The sequence below is a fragment of the Schistocerca nitens genome, chromosome 1, assembly GCF_023898315.1.
Source record: "Schistocerca nitens isolate TAMUIC-IGC-003100 chromosome 1, iqSchNite1.1, whole genome shotgun sequence".
In the NCBI taxonomy this organism is placed as follows: Eukaryota; Metazoa; Arthropoda; class Insecta; order Orthoptera; family Acrididae; genus Schistocerca; species Schistocerca nitens.
This window is the reverse complement of record NC_064614.1, coordinates 185,910,203-185,931,183: the sequence shown is the minus strand read 5'-3', so window position 1 is coordinate 185,931,183 and position 20,981 is coordinate 185,910,203. Positions and strand designations below refer to the sequence as shown.

Here is a 20,981-nt window from a genome sequence, read left to right as displayed (position 1 = left end):
GTGATGAATGCACTATACCTTGTGGCAATCTGATGTTAGAGCTTGGGTTTGTCAAATACCTGGAGAATGTTACAGGCCTTCATGTGTAATGCCAACAGTGAAGTGCAGAGAAGGTTCTCTTACAAAATGGGGGTTGTTTTCCATGGTTGGAATGTGGTCCCCTCATTGCACTTAAGAAAATGCTAAATGTGGAAGGATATTAACACATTTTACAGCATTGTGTACTGGACACAGTAAAGGAACAGTTCAGAGATGATGATTGTTTTTATTAGCATGACAATGCACTCTGTCACAAAGCAGCATGTGTGAGACAAAGATATGTTGACAACAACATTGCTGAAATGGACTGGCCTGCCCAGAGTTCCAACCTTAAAGCAGTTGAACAGCTTTGGGATGAGTTAGAATGTTGACTTCACTCCAGACCCCAGTGTTGAACAACACTGCCTCCTCTAGTTTCAACTCTGGAGGAAGAAAGTGCTATCATTCCTCAACAGACATTCAGACACCATTGAAATTGTCCCCTGTAGAATTGTTCGTATGTTCACAGCATGTAGTACACTGACCCATTGGACAATGCAAATTCACTGGCATGGTGTAATGCCCCCCTCGCTCCTCTCTCCAACTGCCCCCACCTTCTCTACCTCAGAGTCTTGTATCAGTCAAGTCTGCTCAACCCATATGCCCATTCTATGCCAATTGGCAGTTGATGTAAGCTACATCTTTAACTTTGCTGCCATCCAATTTTAGACACCCTTTTAAATTATTGTGTTCCTGAGTGCTGTGATTGTTACCTATAATATGATGATGCATCATCAGTCGTTCAGTATAAAGGCTGAAGCCTTACAATCTGGTCTTGCATATAACTACATCGTTAAATCTTCTACTCGCACAACTATATATATTAAACTGGAAAACAAAGTATGTGCCTAACTATAGAAATATTCAGACATTGCATTTTAGCAAAAAGAAACAATAGATATGACATTCCTCAGCAATCAACAACTGATTTTCATTATGAGTTTCTTGGGAATCCCTGCTGAGAAGTTGAATTGGGAATTGATGGAAGGATTTTTGTCTGGAAGTGATGCAGAGAAATCTACATTAGGTAATGTAGATACTTTTTTCAGAAGAGATAAAGTAATTCTTACTTCAATTAAGATTAATGTGCATCATGTATCAACATTGTATTATGCTGAGTTCACTTATAAAATGAAGGGAAGGAACTATAAACCCATGCATTTCACAGTGATTGCAGAGTATGTATGTATGTATGTAATGTATGTATGTATGTATGTATGTACATGTAGATGTACTGTGTGACACAGTTAGAGAGAGTGTGAGTGTGAGTCATACAGCTTTGTGTGGTAACATTGAAAAGAGGAAGTTATTTTGGTTTTTTTCTGTTTGCTACCTACATTTCTGCTTAAATTTATAGTTGTGAGAATGTACTTGTTTTTACTGGCTAGTCAAAGCTTGTTTATTATTAATAGTATATTAATGTAATGTTCAGTTACTACTTTTTAAATTTTATTTGTGATTCTTTTGTATTTATTTGTCTGGTGTAATTAATTCATGTGTACTAATGACCTCAGTGACGTGCACCAGGAATACATCAGTCCTTTTTACCATGCACATAATGGAGCTATCCTGTACTAGTGTTCAAGATGACCTGCTTTTCTTTTCCAACCTTCTATTCTTTAAAACTTTTTTGTTGACTTCTGTTCATCATGTCATACTAAAATATTCACAGCCCTTTATACGTGTCTCTTTAATGTGGCATAAAAGATAATGATCTGTTTTCAGCATTGTTATTACTATGATTGTTAATACTAAGTAGTAAGAGTATATTGATAATGAAACATTTCTCTTCAGGTGATTATAGATCCATTGGAGATGTACTGGAGGCAGATGGGTGGTCATCTGCGTCGTGTTGAAACATGTGCCGCTGGGGTAACATGGGGTGTTGGCTACGACAATACAGCATGGGTCTACACTGGTGGCTGGGGAGGATCTTTCCTCAAAGGTTGTCATGAATGTTTCACCTTCTCCATTGTAGTTGTTTTTACTCTGTCACGGAAATTTTTCCTTACCCAAAGTGGGGTCACCAAAGGTGCAAACTGAAAATATTTTCAAAATTGTAATAAATTCCTGAATAAATTATAATTATTTTCTGTTTTGAACTTATTGCAGATGTATCGTCATCAGATTAATTTCCTTTCAAATGAAACTATAGTCTTTTATACCACCACATCTATTGAGTTCATTTTTTTACATGCCTATCTGTTGTGTGAAACCTCTTGTATTTGGTGATCAGTGATCTGTCATCATATAGATATTTCCACTTTTGTGACTCACTCTGTGTATATGGTTGTTTACCTCCAATCATTCCATGTGACTGGCTCCTACAGAATGAGAAATATGACTCCCTTTTACATTTTCCAGCAAAATCTGAAATTTTGAAGACCAAATGGGCACAATTGCAGCTGTGTGTGACAATCTAGTTGGATTGGAAAGTGGTGTTAAAGAAGAGGTATGGTGTGGGATGAGGGACAAATAGCAAGGTAGGGGTGGGGGAAGGTGCTGTCTGTGGGTGCTCTTGCAGAGATGTGGAGGGGGGGGGGGGGGTTGGACTCCTAGGTACAGGATTTGGTGGCTGTGATGAGGTGGGGAGGGGAGGGGGCTGGAGAGGCGAGAACAGGAAATGACTATGAAAGTGTGATGGAGGGAAAGAAGGCATGTTTAGCACTGGAGTGGGAGCAGGGAAGGGATAGACAGCTCAAGGTCAAGTATTAGCAAAGGCTGAGGCTGAGGGGGGGATGTGGGATGTTTCAGGGATGGAGGTATGTTGTAGGGAAAGTTCTCAGCTGCTTATTTCAGAAAAGCTGGTGTTGGGAACAATACTAGTGGCACAGGTTGTGAAGCAGTCATTTAAGTCAAGCCCATCAAGTTTGGCAGCATGCTTAGCAACTGGGTGTTCCAGCTGCTTCTTGGCCACAGTTTGGCAGTAACCATTCATGTGGACAGACAGCTTTTTAGTTGTAATGTCATAGAAGGAGGCACAGTGGTTGCAGCTAAGTTGATACATCACATAGCTCCTTTTACAGGTGGCCCTGCCTTTGATGGGGTAGATGCCAGTGACAGGACTGTAGTAAGTGGTAGAGAGGGGACCACCCACCAAGTCCTGCAAACCATACACAGGACCAGGCCCAAACCTTCTTGCACTACCTCCTCTCCATCTGTCAAATTCTGCTCTGCAATCGGAAATTCCTGCATCCCATTGACTGTTCAGTGAAGAAACCCAGAAAACTGGACATCTTCTTTCAACCTTTTGTCCTTCCAGTGCCAATAAAGAGTGTATAGACATTTCCAGTACAATAAAGAGTGTATTGTAACTCTTTTATTTCATGCACTGCTTCTTTTGTGTCTGAATTGCATATTTTGTATTGACACATGTGGAAATATATATTGCAGGGAATGTCCATTTTTCTTCAGTACATTTGGAGTAGGGAGAGGTTAGATGGTGATGTGAAGATGAAATGTTATCTGTGACATGGAACCATTTTGCTCATATGGCAAATATTTGAAATCAGATTACAGGAGCTCTTGGATGTAGTGGCATGCTGTTAAGGCAAGTAAAGAACACTGTTGATAACCTGCTCCTGCTGCAAGTGCCCAGTAATAGTCAAACTTAACTTTTTTTCAGTCCACAGTCTCTTGAAAACATTGCAAAATTATTTCACAAAAACCTCATGGTTAATATTGTCACATCTTCAACTGCTGGAAATGTCTTACACAATGATAACTTGTAGCTGCACTTCTGTGTGACAACCATGAGAGACCCCTTTTGTGGTCATTGTTGAACCCTCAAGTTTACTTTAGCAAGTTCAACTCTGATAACACATTTCGTTGATACTGGGACAGATTTCCGTTACTGCATCTTGCAAAGCCTTGCCTCTACTTCCTGTGGTGCTTTGACAGATTTGTACTAGGGTACATTTCTTTGTCCACTTCCATAGTTATCCTGTGTTCCTTGGCTTCTCTGTCAAGGCATTGACCTCTGCAGTCTTTTGTTCTGTTTGAGCATGAAAATCATCTGTCATCTTTTGGAAATTTCTCATTTGGTTCAGCAATTGCCATTGTAATTCACAATCTTCCTTGGCACTTTCACTTAAAGCTTTTATTAATTATTCCATCTTCTGTTTTCATGATTTTTGTGTGCTGTATTGTTTTTGCCATATTCCATACTACAATTTAAACAATGGAAAGATGATATTTCTAAACTTTTAGCTCTCGGACAAAAAAGTCCTCCTTCAGAAACATAAAACACACACACACACACACACACACACACACACACACACACACACACACACACATGCACGCATGTGGTTAATGTCTGTGGCTTCTTGGGTCTGATTGCAGGCTGCACCTGTGTTCAGTGCTAGCAACAATCCAGGGTGGATGGTGGCAGTAAGGAAGTGGCATGGAGTGCAAAGGAGAGGTATAGCATGGTAAGGATGGGGGAAGATGATGTGCTGCTGTGGCAGTGAGCAGGGATGTGGTGTGGGCAGGATAGGTCTGCTAGGTGCAGACATGGGAGGCTGTGCTGGGGCAGGTGAGAGGAGAGATGTAGAGAAGGGGAAAAGTCTGATAGGTGCATTGTTGGAATAGAAGGTGTGTGTTGTGCTTCAGTAGAAGCAGGTAAGTAGTTGGGGAGCAGAGACTTCTGAAGTTTGAGGCAAGGAGGGTTAGAATGACGAGTACCCATGTGCACAGTTGAGAAAAATTGGTGCTGGTAGGAAGGCCCCAGATGGCACAGACTTTGAAGCATTCATTAAAGGGAAGCACGTCATGTTGGACAGCGTGTTCAGCAACTGGGCACTGCAGCTGCCTCTTGGCCGTAATTTGGCAGTGATCATTCATACTGACAGACAGCTTGTTAGTTGTCATGCCCATGAAGAAAGCAGCATGATGTTTGCAGCTCAGTTTGTAGAACACATGGCTGCTTTCACAGGTAGCCCTGCCTTTGATGGGATAGGAGATGCCTATAACAGGACTGGAGTAGGTACTGGTGCCCTGGTCTTGCATCTAGGTCTACTGTAGTGATATGCGCCGTGAGGTAATGGTTTGGGAGCAGGAGTGGAGTAAGGATGGACAAGGATATTGTGTAGGTTTGGTAGGTGGCAGAATACCATTGTGGGGAGGGATGGGAAGGATAGGAGGTCAGATATTCCTCATTTCAAGGCATTACGAGAGGTAGTCGAATGGAGTAGAAGGAGAATGTGCTTCAGTTGCTCCAGTCCTGAGTGGTGCAGTGTCATGAGAGGAGTGCTGTAGACAAGGTTGAGAGGGTAATTTTGGTCTGTCTCTGAGGCCTTCACAGACCAAAATTACCCTCCTAGCCTTGTCCGCAAACAAATCTCAGATGCCTTGTCCCTCCAGTCACCTACCAACTCACACTTGCCCACTGTCTGGCCACAAAGAACCGCTCCTTTTGTAACTCTGTACCACCTAGGACTGGAGAAACTGAATCACATTCCCCACCAGTATATCAACTACCTCTTGTCATGCCCTGCAATGAGGAATATCATATCCACTATCCTCTCCACCCCTCCCTCCGTGGTATTCCACCACCCATTGAACCTACACTATATCCTAGTTCATCCTCACTCCATCGCTGCTCCCAACTTCCCAACTCCTTGTCTTGGGGCTCATATCCTTGCAATACATCTAAATGGAAGGCCTGTCCCATACATCCTCCCACTAGTACCTGCTCCAGTCCTGATACAGGCATCTCCTATCCCACCAAAGGAAGGGCTACCTGTGAAAGCAGCCATGTGATTTACAACTAAGCAGCAACCAACATGCTGCTTGTGGACACAACAGCCAACAAGTGTCTGTCTGCATGAATGGTACTGCCAAATCGTGGCCAAGAGACAGCTGGACCAGCCAGTTACTGAACATGCTGCCCAACACAGTGTGCTTCACTTCAGTGACTGCTTCATAACTTGCACCATTTGGATCATTTCTGGCCGGCCGGTGTGGCCGAGCGGTTCTAGGAACTACAGTCTGGAACCATGCGACCGCTACGGTCGAAGGTTCGAATCCTGCCTCGGGCATGGATGTGTGTGATGTCCTTAGGTTAGTTAGGTTTAAGTAGTTCTAAGTTCTAGGGGACTGATGACCTCAGATGTTAAGTCCTATAGTGCTCAGAGCCATTTTCTTTTGGTCATTTCTGTCAACACCAGTTTTTCTGAATTACGCAGGTGGGAACTCTCCTTATAACATAGCCTTAGTTCTCATAACTACCACTAGTCTCAACATTTGCTAGTTCCTGTCTTCCACACTCTTCCCTACTCCCACTCTAGCAGTAAACATGCCTTCTGTTCCACCAACACATGTACTAATCTTTTTGCCCTCTCTACTTCTCTCCTCTCCCCTCTCCCATTTACCCTCCCCAACATCCCATTCTACACCTAGCAGCCCTATCCTGTTGGCACCATGTCCTTGCTTGCAAAACATCTTCTCCCACCCCTACCTTGCTATCCCTGCCCTTCCCACCCTGTGCCACCTCCTGACCATGATACTCACCTCGGATTGTTGCTGACATAAGACATAGGTTCCTGAGCAGCTGTCAGAGATTACCCACATGTGTGATGTTTGAGAGGTGTCCTTCTGTGTGTGTGTTTTCTGATATTAAAAATTTATTTGTGCTTAAGCCTAGAGGTTCCTCCATCCTCATTGCATCTTTTTCCATGAGTCTTCCCATTTATGTAAGAATACATCTCTTTCCTTTCAACTGTACCAGATAGTTCACACCTTGGCTTGTTTAGTTGCTTCATTAGCTTACAACTGGACCACCCATTTCAGTCATTTAGCTCTTCTGCAAACTGTCAGTCTAAAATAACTTCCACAGCATTTTTGTTTTTCTTAATTTACATTTCATTGCCTATTTCTACCTCACCCATTATGTTCAATAATAACTAAGTGTATAAGTGTCCTTATACAAAAGTTTCTTCATGTCACAAAACAAATTAGTAGCAATTATTTAATACTCTTTTTCACAGTGCGCTACAGGTATTGCTGACACTCACCATTCTTCTGATACTTTGCCCTCTTCTGGCGGCTGCCACCACTCATCCTCTGCTTCTGTCATTGGCTGTTGGTTTTTTTGTCCTCTGTTTGGTCACCAGACATGAGTTTTTACCTTTTGTTCTTTTTATAAAATACCACAAAAGAATAATTTTTCATTTAGAAATGCTAGAAATTCATTTGGAAGGTCGTAGGTTGCTTTCAATATGTAGAATCCTTAATGAAAGCCAATGTGAGTGGCTGTAGAAAATAAGACAGTATTTTATCACTGGCAACTTGTTCACAGTTTTTAAAAAGGCCAGTGGGAATGAAATGAAACTATAGTTAGCAAAGATTTGCTTATCTCTCTTTTTAGATCTGGATGCCATTATTGCCACGGATGCATAATAAATAATAAGATTGTAATACAGTTACAATGTTTTAAAAATAAAACTGCTTTATACTGAAGCAATTGTGTTTAGATATGTAAAAACTGGAAATGTTTTTCTAGGATATCACATGTTCTATTTGGAAAGCTATTTTGAAAGCTGAAATCTGTTACAGGTCTGGAAACAAGCAGTTCGGGTATCAATCCTATGGCAGATACTCACTGCTTCTACGTTTATGAAAACCAACGCTGGAACCCTCTCACTGGATACACTTCTCATGGGCTACCAACTGACCGATATATGTGGAGTGATAGCACAGGAAAACATAAGCGAACAAGAGAGAAGACAAAATTGCTGTCCATGCATTGGCAATGGGTGTGTTTCCAGTTATAAGATTTAGAGATTCTTAATCACATAGACATTTGTTTTTGCAATTTCATAACTATTTTTGAATTTGTATTCCACCATTATCAGCTGGCTTCAATTACTGGTAACATACAGCCAAACAGGGTGATTTTGGGCACCAGGAGGATTTTGGATGGTATGATTTATTAGCTATTTTCCACTGCATATCAATGAATTGCCACTAATTTTCACTTCTGCACAGAAATTATTTTAAGCACAGATTGTATTTACCACGTTCCATGACTCTTTTTTTTTTTTGTCAGATGTTTACCTAGATAAATATCTGATTAACATTTTCATTGTTAGAAGTTTACACAGTATCATCAAGTGAAAATTTTCGAATGTTGAGACCAGCAGAAAAGTACTATAATTTCAGCTGTCACTGAGATCAGTAGCTTACAGCATTGAGTCAGTAGCTTTATAAGGGTCAAGCTTTTTGTCTAAATTTATAAAATAATGATAGATTTTATAAAATTGTGTACTTTGTGGAGTGATTTTGAATAATGCCAAGAAAGTATAAAAGCAAGAAAGGTGCTAAAGTATGGTGTAATTATGACCTAGAACTTTTAGATAAAGCTGTTCATGATATTCATTGCGGTAAATTATAGTATAGAAAAGCATGTGATTTGTATAGTATACTACATTGACTCTACAAAAGAAAGTGCAGGAAACACATTCAAAACATATGGGAGGACAACTAGTACTATATGAGGAAGAAAATGAAATGCTGAAGCAAGGTATCTTTAGGTCTGCACATTAGGGGTTTCCTTTCACTAAATGGGATACCTTGGGTAATTGATATATCTAGCCAGAAAGAGAAGAAATTTTGTAACAATTTTCCAGGAGAAGTATGGGTGCATTTATTCCTCAGATGGCATTCAGAACAACTCTGTTTGCCATGACAAAGTGACAGCTAAAATGTGTTTTCGCAATATAAAGCCAGTGCTGGAAAATCTCCCACCAAGCAACATGGTCAGCTCTGACAAAACCAACATTTCAAATATCCAGGCAAGCAGCAGATAATTAAAAAATGAGGTAATAAAGTAGTAAGCATGCTTAAAAAGTGAAGGATTTGTCAAATATAGTGTTTTGATAATAGTGGGAGTAAGTGTTGATGATAAACTGCCTTCCACCATATGTCCTTTGTAAATCTGAGCATTTCTGGGACACATGGCAAGAAGGTGGCCCATAGGGAATGCGTTTGAGTAGGAATAAAAGTAGATGGTTTGATCTACCAGTGTTTGAAGACTCATTGTTTACAGTCACTTTGACCTATTTGAAGAAGCAAAGTGGGTCAACAGTGATGATTGGTGTCGACTTACCCAGTTACATTTTATTGGAGAATGTAAGAACAACATTTCATTCATTCTCCATCCCACTAGTGAAACCCACTTCCCCAAACGCTGGATGTAAGCTTCTTCAGACCATTGAAAGCAGCATGGCAAGCTGTACTAACTGAATGGAAAAACTATGCTCGCGAGGCCATTTCCGAAAATGTTTTTCCATCTCTTCTGAAGCAGATTTCAGCAAACTTTACTGAAAACAAAGAGTGCATTTCACACCACAGGCCTAATCCCATTTCATTGAAATTGCCTGATAATTAGGAGGGCCAACATAGCAATGCAGAGTCATGGACTTCCATTTTCAAAGAAATGCCCAAAGAAGTTTGTTATCCTCAAAATAAGACTGGTTATTTCCACCACTACAAAGTATACATTGCTTATGGGAGATCAGTTATGGCTGTGACTTCCAGGAAAATGGAAACAGTGTGGAAACAACTGAAGTGCTTCTAGCAGTATAGTGAAAGTAAAAATGACCCATCATCCATTGAATTTTTACTGCTGAATGAAGAGGCTTTTCTTGTTGTGGACTACAAATACACATCCAGAAACAATAAACATATGAGGCAATATGTTGGAGGGGCCACAAATGTTGGTGCAAGGGAAGTATGTGTGAAATTCTTGTGCTCACACAATAGTAGAAACGTATCTTTGGTTCCAAATTTCCCTGATGAAGACACAACACAGAAAGAACAAGTTTCATGAGTAAATTGTACACCAGTTGAGAAGAGAGGGTTGTTTATTTTTAGAGGCTTTGAACTCATAGGTCATTGTAACTTTTGGTCAATGTTCAACTTGATTTTGAATGTCAAGTAAGAAATCTGATTTTTCTCTGTTAACAGAATTTCTCTGTTTTGTTTCTTTTTTAATATTTTGCTTTAGGATTTTAAAAAAATTGCAATTTAATTTGTTAGAAAATAAGAATTGATCTTTAATATATAAAATTTTTATCTCAACCCTTATCAGTTATATATAATGATGGACATCATCAAAATGTTTTAGAAGTCACTAAAATCAAATAATAAAAATGTAGAATTTTTGAAAAAACATCAATGTCCAAATTATCTGCCTGTACTTTGTAACTGTGGATAGAGATTTAAAAAACATGTGTCCGAAATCACCAAAGTCCATAGGGCTATTTTGGACACTTTGTCTGTCTCGGGCAAATATAGGTACACATGGACTTTCTGTTTAGGATATTTTATTTGTTATACATGTACCTCCACCACTTCTGTAACAAACAATGCAGTCTAATGTAGCCTATGCAAGTTACGGTGAAAATAACATCAAAACCATCCAGAATCACCCCGTTTGATGCTATGTGAATATAAAGAAATCTTGGACAGTTTTTTAAATAGTTCTGCAGAAGTGTAGTACATTTTTTTTTCTAATATATGTCTTGTCTATTAATTGTGTAAACTAGTTTCTGTGAAATAGGTTTCAGAGTGGAGTATTGACTACCACACTCCCGGAGGAGTAGATAAGGAAGGGTGGCAGTATGCTGTTGACTTTCCTTCTACCTACCACGGTCAGAAACATTTCACGGACTATGTACGTCGGCGTAGGTGGGTGAGGAAATGTCGGCTCTCAACAAGTGGTCCTTGGCAAGAGCTAGGAAATACAAAACTTGTTGATATCTCACTGCAGGTGTATATTTGCAATATACTCTTACTCTGCAAGTGTAAATATTAAAATGACTTTTATATAACATGATATAACAGCAGCTTTCATTCTTTGTTAACAGGACAGTGGAAAAATTGGTAGTGACCATTTGATTCATGTTTGGGCTGTTGCTGCAAATGGTGATGCTGTCTACAGGAGAGGTGTGTCTCAGTCCTCTCCATCTGTAAGTAGAATTACTTCTCTGTTTGTATCATGCTTGTTTTAACATAAATAAAATATTTTTCAGTATTTTAGGAAATTGGTATATTTTTTATTTCACCCAGGGCACTTCTTGGGAGCATGTACCAAGCGATTATCCTCTGGCTAGTATCAGTTGTGGTCCTAGAGGCCAAGTTTGGGCAGTTGGAAGGAATGGCTCTGCATACTGGCGTTTTGGGATCACTGACAGTAATCCTACAGGTCTGGAAATACAATATGAAGCTTGACTCTTAATATTAATTTTACTAATTACCATTTTTAGAAGCTGGCCGAAGTGGCCGAGTGGTTCTAGGTGCTACAGTCTGGAACCGCGCGACCACTACGGTCACAGGCCCGAATCCTGCCTCGGGCATGGATGTGTGTGATGTCCTTAGGTAAGTTAGGTTTAAGTAGTTCTAAGTTCTAGGGGACTGATGACCTCAGAAGTTACCGTATTTTCTCGAATCTAAGCCGCACTCGAATCTAAGCCACACCTGAAAAATGTGACTCGAAATCAAGGAAAAAAAAATTTCCCGAATCTAAGCCACACCTGAAATTTGAGACTCGAAATTCAATGGGAGATAAACATTTTAGACCACACCTCCAAACCAAAAGAATGTTGGTCCATTGTAATATGAGACACAATTTAGGTCGAATGAATTATGATACAGCTACAGTAGTTTGGTTTGTGTGGTAAGCTTAGCATTTAAGCTTCACCAGGTAGTCATTGCTATGCATCAGGCACTCCGTCCGTATTTATACGGGTACGCTTCCTTTTTCACGTGTTTTGTCTGGTTTGAATTGATTGCTTATTTTTCTTTGATCTGATAAGTGCCGTTCTCTTTGTTATAGGTGTTTCCATCACTCTAAGCTCAAAATGCATTATTGTACTGTGTCATGCATTGTTTGTCGCATTCTGATGATAAATGTTTACGACCTGTCGCTGTTCGCAGCATGGCTTGCTTTTGTCTCATTTCGTTTTTGCTTTTTCGTCTCATTAGCGAAACAATGGCAAGAGACTGCTATTTGTTGTTACTTACACTGCTGCTTTCTTTGATAATGATCAACAAGAACCAAATAATAAACTGCGTATGATAGATGTTCTGAACGAAAGTTTAGCGAAAATTTTTCTCCATTTGAAAATCTTTGCAGACGCCTCTTTAGTGCATTACATTCTACACAAAAATTAGAGTCATCTTAGATTTAAAAATCTAGTCAGTTACCGTGCTTCATTTCTGACTCTATCACTATTCAGCATAAGAATAATACGAATATAAAAATGACATGACATGATATTCTTCCGCGTTTGCTGTTGCCTCACTCTAGTTTCGTAGTTTATTAGGCAGACATTCACAATTCATGAAAGTTCCTATAAGCAACCATCTCTTCCCACAGGTAGGAAAAAAATTCAGAACGTAGAGTTGGCCATATTGACAACCATCCCAAACAGTCTTGCCAGTCGGATTTTCGTAGTACATTGAAAGGCTGCTACATTCAAAGATGAACAATACGGAATTTGTATTTACTTCATTGGATAATGTATGAAAATGCAGTGGTCGAAACTCGGGGCGGAGAAAAAAAGCTCGTCTTCCACAATTTTAATTTATTTACTGACGCAGACGTTTTGGCGCCAGTATTTATCTTTGTGCCTGCAAAGCATGCCTGTATAGCATTACATATGTTCGACATCAGAAGTTAGTTGTGGCGGCACCTACCAACATTTTTCAGAACTTCCGCTTACTTTGCACTCGATTCTAAGCCGCAGGTGGTTTTTTGGATTACAAAAACCGGAAAAAAAGTTCGGCTTAGATTCGAGTAAATACGGTAAGTCCCATAGTGCTCAGAGCCATTTGAACCAACCATTTTTAGATGCTAATTTGTTCTTCAGTTTCAGCTAAGTTTCTCTTGGGTCAGTGTCTGACACTTATCTGGTGCTTGTTGCCATTGATACATGAGGTTACCATTACAATTGTATGCTCCATATGGGCTGGAGACATTACATCCTGGTAAGGCCTTGGACATAGTGGTTCTGACTGCATATTATGTGGTTTTGGTACAAAGAACTCATGTTATAGGGAAGCACTGTGGTACAATAAACACATTTGGATGACACTGTGCATAGCTGGATCATTGGCTGATTTGTGGCCAGTCATTGTCAGATTGTCTGGGAGTTCAGTGTCATGTGTGGCATCGTTTCAAAATTCTGTAAAAGATTCCAAGAAAAGAAAAAAAAAAAAAAAAAAAACATTCACCATTAGTACAGGCAGTGCTGACCAAGTTCTACAACTCAAACGCCAGGGTCAGTTTCTTGATAGAAGTCCCCAAAGGTGATCTATCACCTCTTCTGGCTGGAAATCTCATGTCAGCCTCTGCCCCACACATCAACTGTCAGGCTGTGTACAGTCAGCTTTGAGAGGCTTCTCTGCTAACTTAGGAGCCTACTTCATTCTTTCCTCTCTCACAAAGGCTCTCCATGTTAATATTATGCCTTAAATGATTCATACAACTGGGAAATCCCTCAAGTTGTAGACTTGCGTGAATCCCAATAGTAGTCCCCCCCCCCCCTCCCACCTTTGTCACATTTGAGTTTCTTACGAAGCCTGCTGTTATACTCTTGCACTTATATTCAACTACCTATTAATGTAATAACTTAAGAAAGGCAGCAGTCATAATTATAAAGTGACCTTGAACTGTCTTGTTTCTGCAGTTGGCAAGTACTGTATCTGATACATGATAGTAGTGGTGGTGGCGGTGGCGGTGGTGGTGGCAGTGGTAGTGGTAGTGGTAGTGGTAGTGGTGGTGGTGGCGGTGGTAGTGATAGTAGTATTAGTAGTAGTAGTAGTAGTTGTTGTTGTTGTTGTGTAGTAGTTGTAGTGGTAGTAATACTGGCAGCAGCAACACATCTCTAACTGATAACCAGATGTCTGCACGTAGTTTGTATGTTTACATTTTCAGTCTCATTTAAGAGCTTGTTCTATATTGTAATGTATTTGTTGCACAACAATCATTGTGTACACAGGTGCGGTGTGGGAAAGTGTGGAGCCTCCAGCTGGCAAAGTCTTGAAACAAATATCTGTTGGCTCTTATGCTGTATGGGCTCTTGATTCTCAAGGGCAGTTGTCTTTAAGACGTGAAGTTACTCCCGTGTTCCCAGAAGGAACACATTGGCAGACTCTGCCAACATCTGCAAATGATGCAGCTACTCAGGGTAAGAAGTTAATGCGAATCTTAAAGTGGTAATGGTTCTAACTGCCATAACATTTCTTCAGAGTTTAATTTCAGTGTTGAAGATCATAAATAATTGCTGTAGCTATAATTATGTATCCAGGCAATTCTCAGTGCATATTTACATATAGCTTGTAGTTGCGGAAAGGAGATTCGCCTTTCAGTGAGGTTAAAAGTTGCTTCAGAGGGCTACAAAATACTTAGAAGAGATCATAATAACATTCAAAATAGATGAGAATACTGAAAGATTAATGATAAATTATGTAAGCATTCACAAATAGGGGACAGAGTTTGAAACACTATTGTATAGATAAGAATCCACATAATATTCAGCATCATGAGTAGGCTAGAGCCAGAAATTGAGGGCAGGGAGATCTATGAAACTAAAAAATTTGCCTAAAAGATGGGCTACATGGAATGAGAGATTGTGTATTTTTAGCAATAGACTAGAATCTTAAATCAGGTAAGACAGAAATTTAGTCTACATGTGGAATGGTTTAGTTTCCCCCTGAAGAGTGTAACAGGGCCATTGATGTGCATTTTATACTTTGATGGCTTATCAAATAGTTTTAATAGCAATTCCAGCTTTCACACATGATGCAGTGATATATGGAGAAATTCTGTCTGTTAGATTCTGACAAAATGCTGGACCGGTGTACAAAGTGTGACAATTAACTCTTAATGTACAAAAATTCTAAGTTGTGCTCTACACAAAATGTAAAAGTATGATATTCTACTGCAGGATTAATTAGTCACAACTCGAGTCAGTTATATTATAAAAATATTTGGGAGTAACAAATGTTAGAAATATGAAGAGGTACGACCACATAGGCTATGTTGTAGTCAAAGAAATGGTAGCCTACAATTATTCATTGGCAGAATTTTGATAAACTGCAGTTTGAATATAAAACAGACTGCATATGAAACACTTATATGGCCCAACTTAAATACTGGTCAGATGTGTGAGATCCAGATCAGACTAATAGAGGACATTGACCATGTACAACAAACACCTGTACGAATTGTGACAGGCCTGTTTGAGAATGGTAATAGAGTGGAACAGAATGCTGAAAAATCTTAAACTGATAGACATGTAGTGGAAGACAATGTACAAATACTGAGGATGTATTTAGAAAAATTGAAGAAATATATTTTAGTGCAGAAATTGCAGTTGTATTATACAAAAACTGAGTGCCTTATGTATCTGTCCTTTGGAAATTATGCAGATAAAACTAGGCATGTAGCAGCTTGCACACAGGTGTGCAGACATTCTCCTGTACTCGATCCATGAATAGACCAGGAAGAGGCTGTAGTAATATATGGTACAATAAAAAGTACCCTCTGCAATTCACTTCAGAATAGAGGAGCAGATGTAGATGAGAAGCATGGAAAAAATCACACTAGTAATATATTATGATACTTTTTTGACCGTTGGCTCAGAAATGTATTACACCTACACCTACTTGTTATTAATGAACAGAATATTTCTTAATTCTATGGAGGCATTGAAAATGAATAAAGACAGGTCACTTAGAAAAAGGAAGCTATCCTAATAACTCATGAAAGAAGGTGAAAGTATCTCTCCTTGCAGTTGGAGATTACGTTCAAGCGAAAAGTCACAGATTTTTTTCAACTTATTCCCCTTTTAGATCAATGTAATTTGTCCAATATTTTTCCAGTGCATTTATGGAACGTCTGCATAACATCCATTCATATTATTCATTTGTGTGGCCATTGTTTCCATAACTACTTTTAGAGTCACCAATGGATTTCAAATACCATTACCCACCCATAAGTGACATACATTGCATTAAAAAATCCAGTTATAAATGTGTTTGTATATGAAAGTATGGCTGTAGAGTTAGCCAAATTCAGTGAATAAGATGAATGTTATTACAGAATGTAGCTTACATCCCTCTTTTTACCATGACCAAAGCACTTTCGTCGACAGGATTACTGTCCCAAAGGAAGAGAATTGTCTCATTTTACAATACTGATCTCTTTTTCTAAAATAAAAGAATGTAAAATGTAGGATGGAATAACAGTATTATGAAAAGGATAGATTGCTACTCACCAATAGAGGAGACACTGAGCCACAGTCAGGCAAAATGAAACCACTGCTATACATTTTAGATTCTTCCAAAGTAGGAAAAACACACACACATACACACACACACACACACACACACACACACACACACACACACACTTATTCACACCAACACCAACTCACAAACACATGACAACTGTGTCTGGCCACTGTGGGGAGACTGAATTGTAATCAGGCCTGAAGAGAGCAGAAATCCGATGCTGAAATGGTAACAAGGAAGGGGATAAGTTGGTGTAAGGCAAGAACTAGTGAAGATTATGATAGCCAAGTGGGTTATGAAAATGTAGGATATATTGCAGGGAGAATTCCTGCCTGCACAGTTCATAAAAACTGGTTTTGGTAGGAAGGATGTAGATGTCAAAGGCTGTGAAGCCATCGTTGAAGTGAAGCACACTGTGTTGGGCAGCATGTTCATCATCTGGATGGTCCTGCTGTCTCTTGGCCACAGCTAGTTGAGGCCTTTCATGCAGGCAGGCATCAGAGCTTTTTACTCATTGTGACCAACATAGAAAGCAGCACAGTGTTTGCAGCCTAGTCTGTAGATCACATGACTACTTTCACCCCCCTCCAAAAAAAGAAAAGCACTGCCAGCTGTACCAGTCAGCACACTACCTGCCCCTGCAAGCTCCCACAAGCAGCGCTACATTTTCTCCCCCCTCCCCCCCCCAATCCCTCCCCCACCCCCTCTACTTCCCACACCATGTCTCAGTCTCGTCCTTACCCCCACCACTGGATTGCTTCTCCTGTCAGGTGCACTTACATCTTAGTCAGGCCACAGTGGCCAGAGACTGTGTGTGTGTGTGTGTGTGTGTGTGTGTGTTTTCTATTTCTGAAGAAAGCCATTTGGCCAAAAGCTAAAATGCATATCAGTCTTTTCGTTGCACCTGTGTATGAGTTAGCATCTCCTTTATGTGGTGAATAGCAATATCTCGTTTACATAACATTGTTGGGTAGTTTATTGCCATTTTTTCATCCTGTTACTCCAAAACATTGCATAATATTCACCTATTATTATTTTACACTATGTGAGGTTATCAGTAAGAAGAACTACTTTGTGTCGCAGAAAAGACTGGCCATAATCTTCCAAGCAAATGAAATCAGCTTTCCATTTCTGATGCATGGCCATTATAGTCGGTGCATGAGCGATGAGACACAGCATCTCCAAGATAGCAAGGATGAAATATCCTGCAAGAACGGGACCAAGGACAACAGAAGAGAATTGTTCAACATGACAGAAGTGCAGCCCTTCCACAAATTGCTGCAGATTTCAATGCTGGGCCATCAACAAGTGTCAGTGTACAAACCATTGATATGGGCTTTCGGAACCGAAGGCCCACTCATGTACCCTTGATAATTGCCAATGTGTTGTCTGGTCAGATGAGTCTCAATTCAAATTGTATCGAGCGGATGGACATGTAGGGGTATGGAGACAACCTCATGAATCCATGGACCTCGCATGTCAGTAGGGGGCTGTTCAAGCTGGTGGATGCTCTGTAATGGTGTGGGGTGTGTCCAGTTGGATTGATGTGGAACTCCTGATACATCTAGATATGAATCTGACAGGTGACAAGTACGTAAGCATCCTTTCTGATACGTGCATGCATTCATATCTATTGTGCATTCCTACGGACTTGGCAATTCCAGCAGAACAATATGACACCCCACACATCCAGAATTGGTACAGAACAGCTCCAGGAACGCTCTTCTGAATTTAAACACTTCTGCTGGCCTCGAAACTCTCCAGAACATTATTGAGCATATTGGGGATGCCTCGCAACATGCTTTCCAGAAGAGATCTCCACCCCCTCATACTCTTACGGGTTAATGGACATTCCTTCAGGATTCATGCTGTCAATTCCCTCCAGCACTACTTCAGACATTAGTCGAGAGCACACCACATCATGTTGTGGCATTTCTGCATGCTCGTGGGGGCCCTACCTGATATTAGGCAGGTGTACCAATTTCTTTGACTCTCAGAGCAGTTTGCTGCGTTAATCAATACCGAGAGTTGTGTTAATTTGCTTTGTAGTTTACTAAGTTTTATTAATTTGATGTTTATAATACCTAACACTCAGCATCTATTCCTTTACTTATTTAACTCTCTCTGAACTTTATAGACAGAGTAGCCTCTGGAAGTACAAGTAGTGCATCAACATCAGGTTTCCGCCATGTGTCAGCTGGAAGGGCAGATGGTGAGGTGTGGGCCATAACAGCTTCAGGAGTTGTATCACGCAGATATGGTGTTACTCCAGAAAACCCTGCAGGGACTGGATGGGTGCATGGCATTGTGGTGAGACCTGCTAATTCTTTCTATACACAATTTATTTAGTTATTAAGCTATAAACATTCAGTTTGGCAAATACTGTACATGTTGAAACTTCCTGGCAGATTAAAACTGTGTGCCGGACCGAGACTCGAATTCGGGACCTTTGCCTTTTGCAGGCAAGTGCTCTAGAGTGGTAGAGCACTTGCCTGTGAAAGGCAAAGGTCCCGAGTTCAAGTCTTGGTCCGGCACACAGTTTTAATCTGCCAGGAAGTTTCATATCAGCACACACTCTGCTGCAGAGTGAAAATCTCATTCTACAGTACATGTTGTTTCTTATTTTACCTTCAAGTAAATGTCTGTTTTTATGAATAACAGTGTTAATTTTCTTAGCTGCTGATGCCAGTTCAGAACTATATTTTCTGAATAGTGAATTATAGGGTTGATATTATATGCATTACTAGTTGGAATGAATAAATAAAGAAGCACCCAGTTTCTTTCTGTTTTTATCAGTTTAGCACAGAGAAGTACGTCATGACTGTTTTATGACTTAAACAAACAAAACCACTGGTTCAGAGGAGCTGTAATAGTATGGCTGTTGTGATGGGTGTTATGCATTATGTAAAATGAACTCCACGCAATTGACTGACATACAGTGCTGAAAGGGTGTGATACACAACAAAAGTAAAACAGACACATAATCAAAAGCTAAGAACACTAGGTTCTTTCATGCAACAAAAAAGAATAAATGCTTGGCAAAAATGGTTTATTCCAAAGTTAGATAGGAGGTTCATCCAAGGCATTGGATCAACGAGAAGATGTGAGGTGGAAATTTATTGTTGATTTATATAATAATACAGGGATCTCAATAAGTGATTATACAGTGTATTTATTAAAATTTGCAGATGGCCAATGAATTTTGATCCTAGAGTATGAGGTATAAAATATATGGCCAGAAAATTGATACAAGAATGTCAGTGTGAGGTTTAGATCTAGACACCATTAAAATTAAGTACTTTGTAAGCAGCGGAATAAATTTAATATTGGACGTATCGGACAGTATCAGGTGCTGATGAATCTAAACACTTAGTGGTGAAAAATACAAATGATGAAAACAAGACAAAGAATTGGGTCAAGAACAACTGTGGAAAAGATGACTATTTGTTTATTAAATGAAGATCCATGAGATAAAAACATGAGAACTGATATTGAAACAAGCATATTTAAAACAACAGTTGGAATTTTTTGTTGTAAAGGTCTACTCACCAAATAGTAGAAACACTGAGTCATCAACGAGCACGTAAACAAAACCAAAGATGCCACTAGGTTTTGGATGAACCCTTTTTCAAGCTAGAGTACACATATGTGTGCACCCACATTGTGCTGGCTGAAACAACCGAATAGCTACTATAGTTATGCAGCTTGACTGGGGTGTTGGGGATGAGGGGAAAAATAAAGTTGGGAGGGGGAGAGAAGGGAAGGTTGAAGGAGAGTGGCTGATAGCTAGGAGGGAGGCAGCTGGTGGACCACATGTAGAAAATAGTGCAGTGCATGTGTGACAGTTGTTATTTGATACTAGTAGTCTCACATGTTGCTCTGCATTTAATACTGCAGGTTTTACCAATTGGTGGGGGAGGAGGGGGGGGGGGTTGGACTAAGCAACTGTGGATGGATACTTTAAATCAGGTTTTACAGTAGGACTAGTCTTTTAGGGTTATGAACCTTGGGATATGGCTGCTGATCTGGGGATTGGTTTTGCTTGGGTTTTTGTGGCAAATGAAAGAGAATCCAGAAGATATTAAGGCTGAATGATTTTACCTCTGGATGAGAATAAAGAAATTTATAGCTGTAGCAGAACAGTACTAAGAGATTTTCAGGCTCAAATGGTATTATATTTCAATCGAATTGCTTCTAGGTTGTTTCGAAGTAAGAAATTTTCTATTATTAAAAGGCAGTGGTGGGATTGCGTGGTTTCCAAATCGGTCTAATGAAGTTGTTGTGAGAGGCATCTTCTGGAAGTTTCAGAAAGCTAGCTGCAATAGCCTGCACAAAGGTAAACTTAAGAAGGATACATCTTGATTTCAACATTGATCCAGTGATTTCTTTGCAGTTCTTGGCCTAAGAGATGAATTACACCGGATTCTACAAATCAGCTATAACTGTGGATTAAGCAAAGAAACTGACATGAAAGTTTATACTGCAACAATGTTGATTTTCCACAAAACTACCACTTGCAAACCTAAATCTTTTGCAGTTAGCAAAAAATAATATGTTTAACAAATAAAATCTTCTTAGTCTTCAATCTGCGTCAATTTGAA

At 39.8% G+C, this 20,981-nt stretch overlaps 1 protein-coding gene across 1 annotated transcript in view; it reads left to right on the top strand.

The window, feature by feature from the left end:
- Window positions 1–20,981, top strand: part of LOC126244935 (tectonin beta-propeller repeat-containing protein) — a 211,524-nt gene that overhangs the window by 178,319 nt on the left and 12,224 nt on the right. Inside the window, exons 16-22 of the mRNA XM_049948276.1 lie at window positions 1,873–2,023; window positions 7,636–7,835; window positions 10,643–10,852; window positions 10,950–11,051; window positions 11,152–11,287; window positions 14,085–14,273; window positions 18,518–18,690. Coding sequence (XP_049804233.1) covers window positions 1,873–2,023; window positions 7,636–7,835; window positions 10,643–10,852; window positions 10,950–11,051; window positions 11,152–11,287; window positions 14,085–14,273; window positions 18,518–18,690 — 1,161 coding nt within the window. The remainder of the gene's footprint in view (window positions 1–1,872; window positions 2,024–7,635; window positions 7,836–10,642; window positions 10,853–10,949; window positions 11,052–11,151; window positions 11,288–14,084; window positions 14,274–18,517; window positions 18,691–20,981) is intronic.